This window comes from Chelonoidis abingdonii, chromosome 11 (genome assembly GCF_003597395.2).
Source record: "Chelonoidis abingdonii isolate Lonesome George chromosome 11, CheloAbing_2.0, whole genome shotgun sequence".
Lineage (NCBI taxonomy): Eukaryota > Metazoa > Chordata > Testudines > Testudinidae > Chelonoidis > Chelonoidis abingdonii.
The window spans coordinates 51,454,143-51,467,162 of record NC_133779.1 but is presented as its reverse complement, the minus strand read 5'-3'; the positions used below and the strand labels follow the sequence as shown (position 1 = coordinate 51,467,162).

Here is a 13,020-nt window from a genome sequence, read left to right as displayed (position 1 = left end):
CAGGATCCCATGGTGTTAGGTGCTGTATGGTCTCTATTAGGTGTCTGACAGTAGCGCCCAGGAGCCCCGGTGACGGAGCAGGCCGTACAAACACAGAACAAACACAGTCCCTGCCCCACTGACCCAACTGGCTAAGCTCTGAGAGCTGTGGATGAAACGCACAACGCGAAAGCCAAGCTTTCATTATTAACAACTATTTACTAATGATTGATGGTTAGCTCATCAGCTCCTTGCGAAATCCAGCAAATTGCCACTTCGAGGATTTGAAAGCAGGCCAGTGAGGGTGTGCGTACATGTGTGTGAGTGCGGGGTGGGAATCAAAGCAAACTCTGTGGCTAGACTCTCTGCTATTACATTGATCAAACCCTGACATCTCCTGCCCATTAAAAGCACCTCCCTTTGCCAGCAGAAAGCAGGGGGGCAGCTGCACGGCCCGATAAAAGAAAAGCCCATTCGCTTCGGGCTGCTCAGCAGCAGGGATTCGATCGCACCCCCCCGCTGGGCCATTCGTTAAGCAAAGATCCAGCAAACGCAGGTCCAGGGACTCCGGTCTATGCCCTGCCACAGCTGCGCTGGGACACAGCAGCCCCTTTGGATTTCCATTTTCAAGCTGTTTTCCACGTTTATGTCCCTCAGACACACCAGGGAGCTGAGAAACGACCTTGGCTGAGCAGGAGTTGGCTGCTCTGCTCCATCCCGTCCCCAGGATGATATACACCTGCTAGGACTCACGCCTGTGTCCTGCTCCGGAAGGCACCTGGGTGGCTGCTCTCCCTCCTGTGATCAGTGACAAACGGCAGGGAGTGGTCCTAGGAACGAGCAGGGGGCTGGAGGGGTCAGTTTCCAAGAGGGGTTGAATCTTTTTGGCTTGGAAGAGCAGTGACGGGGAGCGGGAGGAGTCTATGGCTATTTGAGGGTATAAGCATCAAGCAGAAAGAACAATAAAGAGGCTGGAACTAGGAGGGATGGGATGACATTAAAAAGCCACTGGCAAAGCTCTGGCGGCTCCCAGCACCTGCCCTCCCAACCCAGCTGCCTTTTGCCACTGACCCACCTTTCCGCAGCGTTCGCTCTGCTCTGCGCCGCCCCAATCCTGCAAGCTGCTCCACCCACGTCTGGACAGGGTCCCGTTGGCCTCAGCAGGGCTTAGCACAGGCACACGATCTGGGCCTAAGGTAGAAATGCCAGTCAGCCACAAAGACATCATCACAGAGTGTTTAAAGGGCATCATGGGAAGAAAATGAATGAAGATGAAGGCAGCGTGGCCTAGTGGGGAGAGCAGTGGACTAGGAGACAGAATGACCTAAGGCAGGTCTGTGCTCAGTACCCCCATTTCCCTTCCCACTGCCTGTCTGTTTAGACCGTAGGTGGGCAAACTACAGTCCGGGGGCCGCATCCGGCCCTCCAGATGTTTTAATCTGGCCCTCAAGCTCACGCTACGGAGCGGGATCCAGGGCTTACCCCACTCTGCGTGGCTCCTGGAAGTAGCGGTATGTCCCCCCTCTGGCTCCTACGTGTAGGGGCAGCCAGGGGACTCTGCACAGCGCCTCCACCCTAAGCACCACCCCCACAGCTCCCATTGGCCGGGAGTAGGATCAGGCCCAGTGCCCAGCTGTCTCCTCTTTGGCACAATAGACAGAGCTGAGTCTGCAAAGCCAGAGCAGCCTCACCTGGCTGGGGAGAAGCAGCCGGCACCAACCTGTCCAAGCGGCTTCAACACAAACAAGCAAGTTCAGTGCCACTGACTGGTGCCCAGAAAGCGAGCCATGGGGCAGGCACAGCCCGGGCAGGGGCAAGGGAAGAATCTAAGTCAGCCTCAACTAACAGCATCCAGGTGAGCAGGCAGTCCAGGCTCTGGGGCCATGCAGCCTTTGGCCTCTATGCTGAGAAGCAGATTGTCGGGCAGATTGCTGTGGTGGGGACTAGGCTGAGACCCACCAAAAAACTCATCTCAGAGGCCAGCGAAGGGACCAGTCCCTGTCGCTGAGGTAACACAACATGACTGTGCAGCAGGGACAACACTGTGTCTGTGCTCTCCAGGACAACGTCCCCCGAAGCTTTGCCTAGGATTCGACACACACAAACAAGTCAATCTCAGACACATGTACACAACAGAGTGGGAGAGACAGACACACACTCAGACATCTGATTCACCCACAGACACACAACGCACACTTAGAAACACGCACAGACACAACACAGAAACCCGCCTATAGAGACACAACTCACACACATCCCGCTCTTGCATTTCCGTAATCACTTTGACTTCAGCTTTGCCATTCCTGGCTAGTTTTGCATTTGCTTTATGACTCTTCATTTGCATGTGACTCGGTTCCATTTCGTCTCGCCACCGCCAGCCCAGTTGCCGACTCATAAAAAACGTTGCGTTCCAGCCACATCACCCGAGGCTGGATATTTCAAACAATTTATTGGGCCCCATATAAAATTTAAAGAGCCCATATATCGTGCAGATTGCCAACAAAATGTAATTTCATTGTATGCACCACGCTGGTAGCATCCAGCCCAATCAATTTCTTTCCCGACATGGGACCGTATATAACTTGTGAGTTTCAATAACATTCAGGATGGATTCTGAAGGGGAAAGTTAACAGGGCTTGTCTGCCTATGTGCCTCCGCTGATTCAGATGCAGTTGCACAGCGCCTAGGGTCCTGACCTGGCTGGCCCCCCGTCACCACTGCAATAGAGATGCTCAGTAATAATGACCTCTTGGATGGAACATCCTGGGAGACCGAAACCCCAGAGCAGCGCTGGGGTGAGCCGCTCAGCCCGCCGCCACTCTGGGGTTCCCGCTGCTGGCCCCTTACCAGCCGGGGTCCCCGCCGCAGCCCCACACACCTTGCTTCCAGTTGGAGTTCCAGCGCAGGCCCCCTGCCAGACAGGATCCAGGCCTCCAGCCCTGCTCAGCCCCACCAGCCGCCAGCTCCGCTCACCTCAGCTGCCGATCTGGGGTTCCAGCTGCTGACCTCCTGCCAGCCGGTTAACAACTGATCACTCAGAAGCCTGTGTGCAGCTTAAAGTATCCAAATATGTGCCAGACATTGGAAAACTGAGCAAGGAAAAGCAAGGGCAAGGATCACACTAAACTGATAATATCTGCATTTCAATTTAATTTGAAATAAAGCTTCTGAAACATTTTGAAAACCTTGTTTACTTTACATATAACAGTAGTTTGGTTATATAATATGTAGACTTATAGAGAGACCTTCCAAAAAATGTTACACCACTTCTGAAAGGTTGCCAACCGTCCTAGACAAAGCTTTGATCTTTTTGTTTGATCTTTGTTTACTGGCCTGGCCTTCAAAGCCTTTGGGCCATGGCCTTTATCGCTTGCCCCGGGTGCCGGCACGGGCAAAGTACTATGTAGTCTGAATGGTGAGGTCTGGCACTCACTGGGATGGAGGATTGGGCTTTGCATGCGTTGCTGCAAGAAGAGACAAGCCTCTAGAAGCGGAGCTGGGGAGGAGGCTGAATTTCCCGCTGCCTGTGTGGTATAAACATCTCTAGGGGGCATGTTTCAGAGTGGGAGCCATGTTAGTCTGTATCATTTTTCCTCCCTTGGTATCCTGCTGTCAATTGAATTGTCTCGTTAGACTGACCTCACATTTGGGAAGGCAACTCACATCTTCTCATATGTTTATACCTGCTCCTGTATTTTCCACTCCATGCATCTGATGAAATGGGTTCTAGCCCATGAAAGCTTATGCCCAAATACATTTGTTAGTCTCTGAGGTGGCACAAGGAATCCTCTAAGGGGCATGGATCAGTGCTGGGCGTTAGCCAATGCTCGCCTGCTATGGTAGCTTTAGGAATGTATCTCTAAGGCACGTAAGACAGAGGGATGCCAGGGCTGGACATCTCCACTTATATCATTCATTGTGTTCTCATTTCAGCTAACCTCTCCCTGATTTCTGCACCCACACACCCAAGTCCTCCTCCATTCTCTCCCCAAAGAGATCCCATAATTATTAGCCCCTCCCCAATTGGCAGGAGATCCTTCAAAGGACCCTTATTTGCAGTAGATCCTGAGCCGCTTCCCATGAATCCCCCCTTCTCTGCTTGCTCGGCAGTGAACAGTAGATGCCTCACCGGGGGTGATCCTCAATCCCCAGTAGATCCTTGCCGTCCCACAGTAAATCCTGATCCCCCTCCCTGAGTGGCTCAACAATTGATCCAGATCCCCAGCATGTCCTGGCTAAATTCCAACGTGTGAGGACATTCTGCCCCTCTTACATTCCACCTGCACTTTCCCTGGGCTACAGTGGCCTGTTTTCACCAAGGCCTAGTGATTTTAGGGGCCCAACTTGAGATACCTTGAAGGAGTTGGATTTTCAGAAAGGGCCAAGTGCCCCCCAGAAAACAAGCTCCCTCTGAGATGGCTTGAGGTGAGCAGCCCCCCACAAAAAAGCCTCCCAAATCTCATCTCACTTTTGAAAATACAAGCCACGGGTATTTCACTTCCTGTCCTCAAAACGTGGCCATGCGGTTGTGGGCTGTGAAACTGCCATGTGCTCCCCAGAAGTGGCTGCATTTTGATGACTGGCCAAACAATCCTGTTTGTACAGCAGTTTGTTAAGTGCTTTGGGATCCTTCAGGCAAGATGCGCTAGAGCTCTTACGTGGAGAGAGAGTAACCGTACCTGCTCTCCAGCCTCCACCCCTGGGTTATCCCTTTGCATTGCCTTTTAAAGACAGTCTGCTGGAGCAGGCTGCTATGGCAGCAGCAGAGGGAAGTCTCTTCTTTCACTTTTCCACCTTGCAGCAAACTATTTAAAGGAGGAGCCGGGCTTTTCTGATTGGCCTGAGTTGCTGGCCTGAGTTGCAAAGCATCATGGAAGCTGGCGGGTTATAACTGCTTAGCGGTGGCTGGGTGATGGCTAGGGAAGAAGCTGTCGATGGCAGTGCCAGGTACTAGACAGCTACAAAGGGAGAAATGGATTTAAGTCAAGGGGCCCAACCCAGGCAGAGTGTGGCGGAGTCTGACTCCCAAAGCCGGCGACATGCAGGGGCTCAATGTTATTCCAGGTTACTTGCGGGAGACGTGAAATGCAGAGGGGAAGCGGGTTGCTGAAGTAGCAAAGGTGGGACGAGAACTGCAGCGTGCTCCTGCTGGCACTCTCTAGCCAGAGGCCTCCGTGCTGCTTAAGGGTGGGTGCATGAGGCTAGCATGGCCTTGGTCTGCCAGGCTGAAAGCAGCTGCCTGGGCACTGCCAGAGAACAGGGGCTGGTGACAGGTGTTTCTGCAAATCAAGCTCTCTGGGCACCCTGAGCTGCAGGAGGACACAGCAATCACCTTCCAGCGTCTGCTGGCAGAGATGAGGGCACACTTCGCAAATCTCATCAGGTCCCAGCCTGCACTGGGAGGTCAGAAGGGTCTTTCCCAATGCTGGGCTCCCCCTTAGCTGCATAAGGAGCAGCACATTCTGCAGTGAGTGGCTCTTTGGGCCAGGTATTTCATAGGGGAGAGACGGGGCCTGAGCCCTGCTTGGGACACTGCATCCTCCCTGCCTCCTGGAGCGTGCCCCCCGGGGAAGGGCCCAGGCTAACTGTCCATCCCAAGGACTTTGCACATGCTGTTAGGCCTTTTAAACTCGGGCTTCACAGGGTTTTGACCAGCATCCTCAGCTTTAGAACTTGCCTCTCCCCCTCAGAGGTGGAATTGCATGTGCCCAGCGTCTCGTGGAGGCAGAGAGGTGGTGCAGAGATGATGGATTTAACCCCCTCAGGAAGAGCAGGGAACCTTGAACAGGGGCAGGAGGGAGTACTGGTGGGCTCCAGCCAGCAATGAGGGCTCAGACTAGCCCAGTAAGGGGGCTACAGGAAATAGGGGAGGATGCCCTGGTGGGATCATGTTGCTTTGGATGGGTTTGCAATTGGCCCCTGGAAAGGGCTCAGCCCTGGCAGAGATGATGTCAAAAGCTGAAGATGGGGGTGTGGGCCGGTAGAGGAAGCAGTCCCCACATGGACATTCCTTTCCCCTGCCCCTTGGATCAGGGACCAAACCAGCTGGGGTCCCCCAGTCACACTAGAGGCAGGGCATTGACGTCTCTGCCCACACTGCCCGAGAGCAACTACCAGAAAGGGGCTTTGGCACAGAGGACCCTCTCTCGGGCTACGCCCCAAGGAAGGGTTGGCAGGACTGAATCTCTGGTTACTCTGCTTCCAGCACTGTAGCTGCTGCATTTCAGCCCTGCTCCGCCACTGTGACAGTAGCTGACAACGAACCACTGTGTTGTTCTTTGGCTCTGGGGTATTAGCCCCATTCACCCATGAAGTAGCTGCAGGGGCTGAGGGGAAGGGTGCCTGGTGTGGGTGCGTCCCTCCCTCCTCCTGTTAGGATGCCTGTGGCAGGGAGGGTGGCGAAAGGGAGCTGGGATCTCCAGCCCAGCTGAGAGTCTTGTTCCTGCAATAAGGTAACTTCCTGTAGGGGACGCTCCACCTTCCATTTCCTCTCCCCCCATCTGGCTGGACTGGACTCAGCACTACTGGGCATCAGGCTGCTCATCTGGGAACAGGCCTTTTGGTGCTTTTCTACCGATCAGATGAGTCACTGGTGGCTGCTTCTCCCAGGGCTCTCCCCTCCGCTCCCCATAGGGCATTTGGCCTCCAGCTGCCCCACTTCTGAGGTGTTGTCTGACCAAACTCGAGAGCAGCAAGACACAGCCGATTCGCACTGCCAGGGGCTTGGACACAGGAGCCTTTTATTAGTAGCTGTGAGCGTTCTGGTGTCCTGCTTTGACTGGGAGCAATGTATAGCACGTTGGGTGCTTTCCTGGTCCTGCGCAGAGAGCCCCACCTGGGAGGGATGGAGGGTCCCTTCATGGTTGCAGCGAGAACCTCCCCTAAACACCGATAAAGTTTAAATGAAATTAGCTAACTGCTCCCAGCAGAGAGAGGCCAGCTGGGGCCTGGCTGCCCTGCTCAGCTGGTAGGCTGAAGGGTCCAGGTTCCACAGCAGGGAGATTCCCCCAACAGTTCAACCTTCCGAGGAGAACTCCACAGGACAGAGTGGAGGGGCCTTTACCCCTTCAATGCCGCCTGCTGGGCCAGCCAGTGTTTGTAGCGTTTGGTCTTTGGCCTCATGAAGTTCACCACAGACATCGGCACCCTGACGGTGTCCAAGCCATTCACCTGCAACACACAAGTCCAGGACAGAGACACAGGTTAGGGCCCCAGACAATGAGCCGGCCCAGTGCTTCCAGGTTAACTGAAGGCAAAGGGCCAGAAAATGCTGGGCCCCTGCGGATCCCTCTACAGCAGGTTGTTTCTGTTGGTCGCTGGCTAAGGGTTTCACAGGCAGGAAACCCTCCCTAGGCCTGAGGTGAGAGAGCACATGGGGCAGGTCCAGACGCAGGCTCACCAATGCCTTGCGGAGAGGGGAAGATGTTTAGAGTTGCTTCAAATCTAGCCGAACGAGCGATCTCACCTTTAAAACCCTTCATGGGCTTGCTACAGTTGACCTGACAAACTGCCTCTGACTCCCCCCCCATGTCTTCTGTTCCTGCACGGTGGGTACCAGGGCCTTCACCTCTGCCGCTCCCCTCTGAAATCTCCTGTATCCCTCCAGTTCCATTTCAAATCTCAGCCCGCAACATCAGCTCCTTTCTCCCTTGTCTCTCTCAGCGGTGGGCCATTCTGTTCCCTATTCTTTTGGGGTTACTTCATGTAGAGAAGATACTGGCAATTACAGGCCCGCAGCTTGCTGAGCTGCAGTAACCAACACAGAAACGTAGCATGAATGCGCACACACATCGGGAATTCAATATAGCAAATTAAGCAGGAGGCGATGCAAATTGGTACAGCTGTAAATGACACCAATTCAGCTTTCGTCCTGCACATTTCAGAGCTGGCTCTCCTCCCCCAAGTGGGCAGGAAGGAAAAAAGATGAATAGAAATGCAGCAGGCGAAATTCTCTTCTGCCTTGGACCCCGTGTTTTACAAAGTGCCTCCTGGGTGGTGGGAGAGAGAGATCTTAAAAACCTGGCTCCTCTCTGCTGTGGGCATGCCGGCACTTCTCACAAGCGTAGGGGTTTGTCTGTGGCTTGGCCAAAGTTCTCCTGCCCCTTGCCTTGCAGAAGGGCTGTCTACCCAGCTGATACTCCGCCCCCCAAGATGGGGTTGCGTTTCCGTGGGTATCTAGTTTATAAAGCACTCTGGAGTGCGTCAGGTGGTGCAGATGTGGGATGCAGCAGTAACTTTGTGCCTGAGGATCTCAAAGCAGGCTCAGTGGGCAACAAAGCCACCCCTCCCACCCCCCGAAGAGGCTGACAAGTATTTTCCCTGTGTCACAGAGGGGGGAAACTGAGGAACTGAGCAGGGAAGTGACTTCCCCAAAGACACCAGTGAGCCGGTGGCCAGAGCTGAGATCAGAATGTGTGTCCTGATTCCCCTTTCACTGGCTCTAACACAATGAAGGGTGACAGGGAGGGTAGGAACTAGGAAGTTGGAGCTGTTTGTAGCTAAATGACCTTCAAACAAAAGCAGCTGCCCCCTTTCCAAAGAAACGCGCACTTACCGTCACTTCACACCAGTATTCACCCCATCTCGTGATGGGCTCATCAGGCAGCTTCACTGCATGCGGCATCACGAAGACTTTAAGCTGAAAGAACCAGCATCACGACTTAGCCCCAGGATGCTCACTCCAACCCAATGCCAGCAGCTGTCCCTCTAGTCTAATCACAAACGGCGGCCTGTGGGCGTTCAACACTTAAACTAGGTGGAACAAGGCCGTCTGCCGCTATAAGGACAGCAGGGGTCGGAGGCCAGCTAGTCCTGCGTGGCCCCTTTAAGAACAGGCATTTGGAGGTGGCTTACCAGCCCCAGCTGGGACCAGGGGACAGTCTGATGTGATTGCCTGCTGGGGAGGGAAAAGGAACACTCTACCGCGGGCGGGGGAAGCCTGGAAACAGGAGGGCTGGACAGGGAGTATCTGCTGTGACAGATGCCCAAGTGTTGGTGAGCTGGGAGGCCTGGAGATGGCAGAGACCTGCAGGGAGTAGACAGGCTCCTTCAGATGCCCTCTGGCTTAACACTAGGACAGGCTTGGCCTTGTAAATCCTAACCCCAGCCAAGAGCCGTCTAGCGAGAACGCGGAGGCCTTGGCCTCCCCCTAGATTTCTGGTCTATCCCGATTAACCCGTTATGATAACTTCACGAGTCTCCACTTGAGCCGCTCACTGAATCCCAACCTACAGCGAGCCAGCTTTGCTGTCTGGGACAGTCTCAGCATTCCGGGGGCGGAGCTAAATTAGTCACCTCCCCCACCCTCAATCCGCATGCAAGCTCCAATCACAGCCAGACCACGAACGTTTTTCAGGAAGTGGCGAGCGACGATCTCATTGTTCAGCTCCCACTTCACGTTGTTCTTCATCCCCACCTCCAGACGGCAGCTCCTCAGGAACTGGATGGTCTAAGGAAGGGCAGGAGGATGACAGATGGGGAGCATAAGTGCAAGGAATGGCCGGGTCTCAGTTTAATTTCTAGCGGACAAGTGTCTGCATCACGAAGCCACTGCAGTAATAGAATCCAAGACTGCATGGTCCATGGAGAACGAACTCCCCACTGCAGGAGGGTCCCAGAAGGTCAGGATTAAGTCATGCTGGCAGGACGGGGGTGGAGTTTACCCAGTTGTCACCCACACTGCAAACATTCATGGAATGAGCAGCTCTTCACTGTCCAGTGTCATGAAGCCAGCACCAACTGAACAGCTTCGTTTGTTTGAAGAGCTAGCCCAGGGTAAAGATGTTTCAGTGTCACTGATGGAGAACAGGTCTGGTAAACTCTCTTGCCGAGATCATGTTAAGCGATGGGTACCACTGGTTGACTGAGCCTTCATTGTAACTCCGATTCAAAACTGGATGAACTTAGCTACCTCACTCTCTTTTTAGAAGGGATGATAGTGTCAATCATTTAGAGAATGCCATAGTTATGGAATGGCAATTTAGATAAAACAAGCTCTTTCCCCCTACAGGCTCACAGTCTATGCATTTTTCTTTGCTTTTTATTGGGGGAAAAAGCTATATGAACAAACATCCCCACACAGAAAGACACCATGCTAAGGGCATCACTAATCAGATCAGGTTCCCATTAACACGCCAGGAGTTTCAGATTTGTTGGCTGGGATTCTCCCTACATTTCACTGGAACTGCACCGCTATTTCATGAACATTCATGTGTCTCCCCACCCCCCCCACAACTACCTTTTACTCACCTTTTCACCACTCTGGGTTTGAAGTCTCTCCAGCTTACCTTCCTCACGCAGCTATAAGAAATAAGATTGGGGGGGAAAGTGAGACGAACACAGAGTTAACAATGTCTCCCAGTTAATCTCTGCACAGTCCAGGATTTGGAGCTACTTTTGGAGCTCTCAATTCAAAATGCCTTAGTGTCAGCCATGTCGCCATTCTGGGTATTTAGGAATAAGACATTTCAGGTGTGCTATAAAAGCGAGTCACAACTCATTAATTCCCATTTCACTAGCCAGCAAACCCAACAATTGTCAAAAGCCCCAGTTCTCACCCCACTTTGCAACAAAGCTTTAATAGCAGGACTTTTTTGGCTTTGTATGGTAGATTTACTACTGTATTCAGTCTCACATCATTGAAATTAGACAGCACTTGTGAAGAAAGGACTTTTGGCAATGCAGAATCCTTGATTGTGAATTACAGCAATGCCTTGGAGCTCCGATCATGGACCAACAGCCTATTGGACTAGGGCTGAATTTGTTAAATTACCTGTTACTTTGCAATTTATAATTGGTCTCCTGGTCATTAGCAAGGTTACATTAACTGAAAGGCATTTTACGCATCATTCATTTTATAGGGGATAACAGAAACAATTGACTTTACTCAATAGTCTTTACAGAGTGTTCCTGAATACATCTTTAACATTGCTAGCAAGATTTTCTATTGCTAATAAAACAATCAGCAATTCAAATCCCAGTAATGTGTGCACGAGCGCACACACACGCGCGCGCGCACACACACAATTTCCTAAAAAAAAGTTTAATCAACTCATTTAAAAACAAAACAAAATTACTCTTGGTTTACAGTCTCCTGATTGCAAATCTCACATAGGATTAAAAAAAAAAAAAAAATTACAAAGCCCCAAGCGAGCAGCAGTTTCATTCTGAGGTTGCACTACCTGGATGTTTTGCTGAAGACATTAAACTTTCAAGGCCTGGTATATTTCCCCCAACAAAAATCACAGGTTAACTGTGTGAGCCAAATCCTAGCTTTTGGGAGATTGCATGCTGCTCCCACTGAATCCAGTGAGAATCTCAAATTGCTCATGGCAGAATTCTGCACATTAGGACAGCAGAAACCATGTTGTGGGCTGGAAAGGCAATTCCCTCCTCCAACTCACCCTCATTTCCTCCTCAAACATTTTTTTGTTCTCTGGAGAGGCATAAACTGCGAGTCCCTCAAGGAGGAGCTTGTTACGAGCCAGAGATTTCTTCACTGAGACAATATCACCACGGCTTCCCAAATCTGTGAATGAGAGACACAGGGCACAATATGACATCTTTGGCAAACCCAGCACACACATCATTAGAGAGCTTTTATAGTTACACAGCACATTCCTCTTGAGAAGGATGCCAGAGCACTTCGAACACAGGAAAAGGAATTGGCATTTCAAAGAGAGTTTGGAAAATGGCCTAAAAGCAGAAATGTTTTGACAGAGGCGTGAAAGATGACTGAGCGCTGTATGGGGACTATCAGCTGCTTCACTATACCATGCTTCATATTCAGAACACATGAGCACGTATGTGAGTACACACTCATAAGTGGAGTTAGGTTATTATGGTGAAGGAAAAGCGCTGAACAAGAATATCTAAAAATAACTAATAGCACTTAAAAATAAAACCAAAGGACACCAAGTTGAGTGGTTGCTCTTGTGTACTGGTTAAAGCAGAGGACGGGGAGTCAGAACTCCTTGCTCTGTGTCTGAGATCTGAGGGCAGGCCTTAGCACCAGCACAATAATAATTACTTTCATGATTTCTTCATTCCTAAACTCCAAAACCACTCTGTGTTTTAACAGGTAAAACCCCACACCCAACAATCCCTTCTGCCTTGTAGTGCAGTGATCTCTCCATTTTACTGCTAGGGACATAGAGGCAGAGCTGGGAACAAAACCCAGGAGTCCTGGTTCACTTCTCTGTTCTAACCATTAGATAACACTGAGCACATAAGAGATCGGTGAAAATCAGGAAAGACATATGGACTCCTCTGACAGATACCCAGCACCACCTCAGCTCTTCAGTATGGAAAGTAAATGCCTCCAGTGGGAACCTACTGTCCACGGACTGAGTGAGGATCACCTCCAGCTCCCCCTTGGGCTGGTTCTTGGTGTCTTCCACCAGCCTGTAGATGCGGTGCCTCCTGGGGTGTAGGCGAGGCGGGCGGCCTTCTTTGCTCAGCGGGACCTTCCACCAGCGCTCCACCACCACTGTGCCCTGCATGGGGAAATTGATCAGCCCAGGTGGTGACCTCCCCCAAATACCTGCCCCCGGGCCAGGAAAGACCAGCCCTGAGAAACCAGCCCAAGGCGTGACTCCCCACCCCCACCCCCGAGACCAGCCTGCAGTGTGACACCCCCACCCCATCCAGCCTCAGGGGTTGAGCTCCCACACTCGCCCCCCCCCAGAGAGAGACAAGCCCAGGGTGTGACCCCTCCTCACATCCTCCAAGGGATCAACTCAAGGTGTAACCCCCCCACCCCCCAGAGACCAGCCTGGGGCATGACCCCCCCGCCTCCCAGAGACCAGCCCGGGGCGTGACACCCCCACCCCATCCAGCCTCAGGGGCTGAACTCCCACACTCGCCCCCCCAGAGAGAGACAAGCCCAGGGTGTGACCCCTCCTCACATCCTCCCGCCCCCCAGGGACCAGCCCGCGCGCGACCCCTCACCCGGCTGAGCGAGAGGCCCAGCCCCCGGCTCTGCGCCCCCAGCTGCTCCCCCGCCAGCCCCCGCAGCAGGAGGCCGGCGCCCCCCCCCGCGCC

At 52.6% G+C, this 13,020-nt stretch overlaps 1 protein-coding gene across 1 annotated transcript; it reads right to left on the bottom strand.

Moving 5' to 3' along the window:
• Positions 1–6,685: 6,685 nt before the first annotated feature.
• On the bottom strand, positions 6,686–13,011 carry MRPL9 (mitochondrial ribosomal protein L9). Its single transcript, XM_032767993.2, has 7 exons — positions 12,928–13,011; positions 12,314–12,473; positions 11,382–11,506; positions 10,228–10,278; positions 9,326–9,427; positions 8,534–8,617; positions 6,686–7,149 (listed from the first exon to the last, which is right to left on the bottom strand). The coding sequence occupies exons 3-7, from the start codon at positions 11,400–11,402 to the stop codon at positions 7,039–7,041; spliced, it is 369 nt and encodes a 122-aa protein (XP_032623884.2). The 5' UTR covers positions 11,403–11,506; positions 12,314–12,473; positions 12,928–13,011; the 3' UTR covers positions 6,686–7,038.
• Positions 13,012–13,020: the final 9 nt, after the last annotated feature.

Excerpts from the sequence above, each read along its gene's own strand:
- MRPL9 (XM_032767993.2), bottom strand. The coding sequence starts at position 11,402 with ATGTTTGAGGAGGAAATGAGG. Across the intron at positions 10,279-11,381 it reads TGTTTGAGGAGGAAATGAGG|CTGCGTGAGGAAGGTAAGCT; the intron begins GTGAGTTGGAGG and ends TATTTCTTATAG. Across the intron at positions 9,428-10,227 it reads AAACCCAGAGTGGTGAAAAG|ACCATCCAGTTCCTGAGGAG; the intron begins GTGAGTAAAAGG and ends GCCCTTCCTTAG.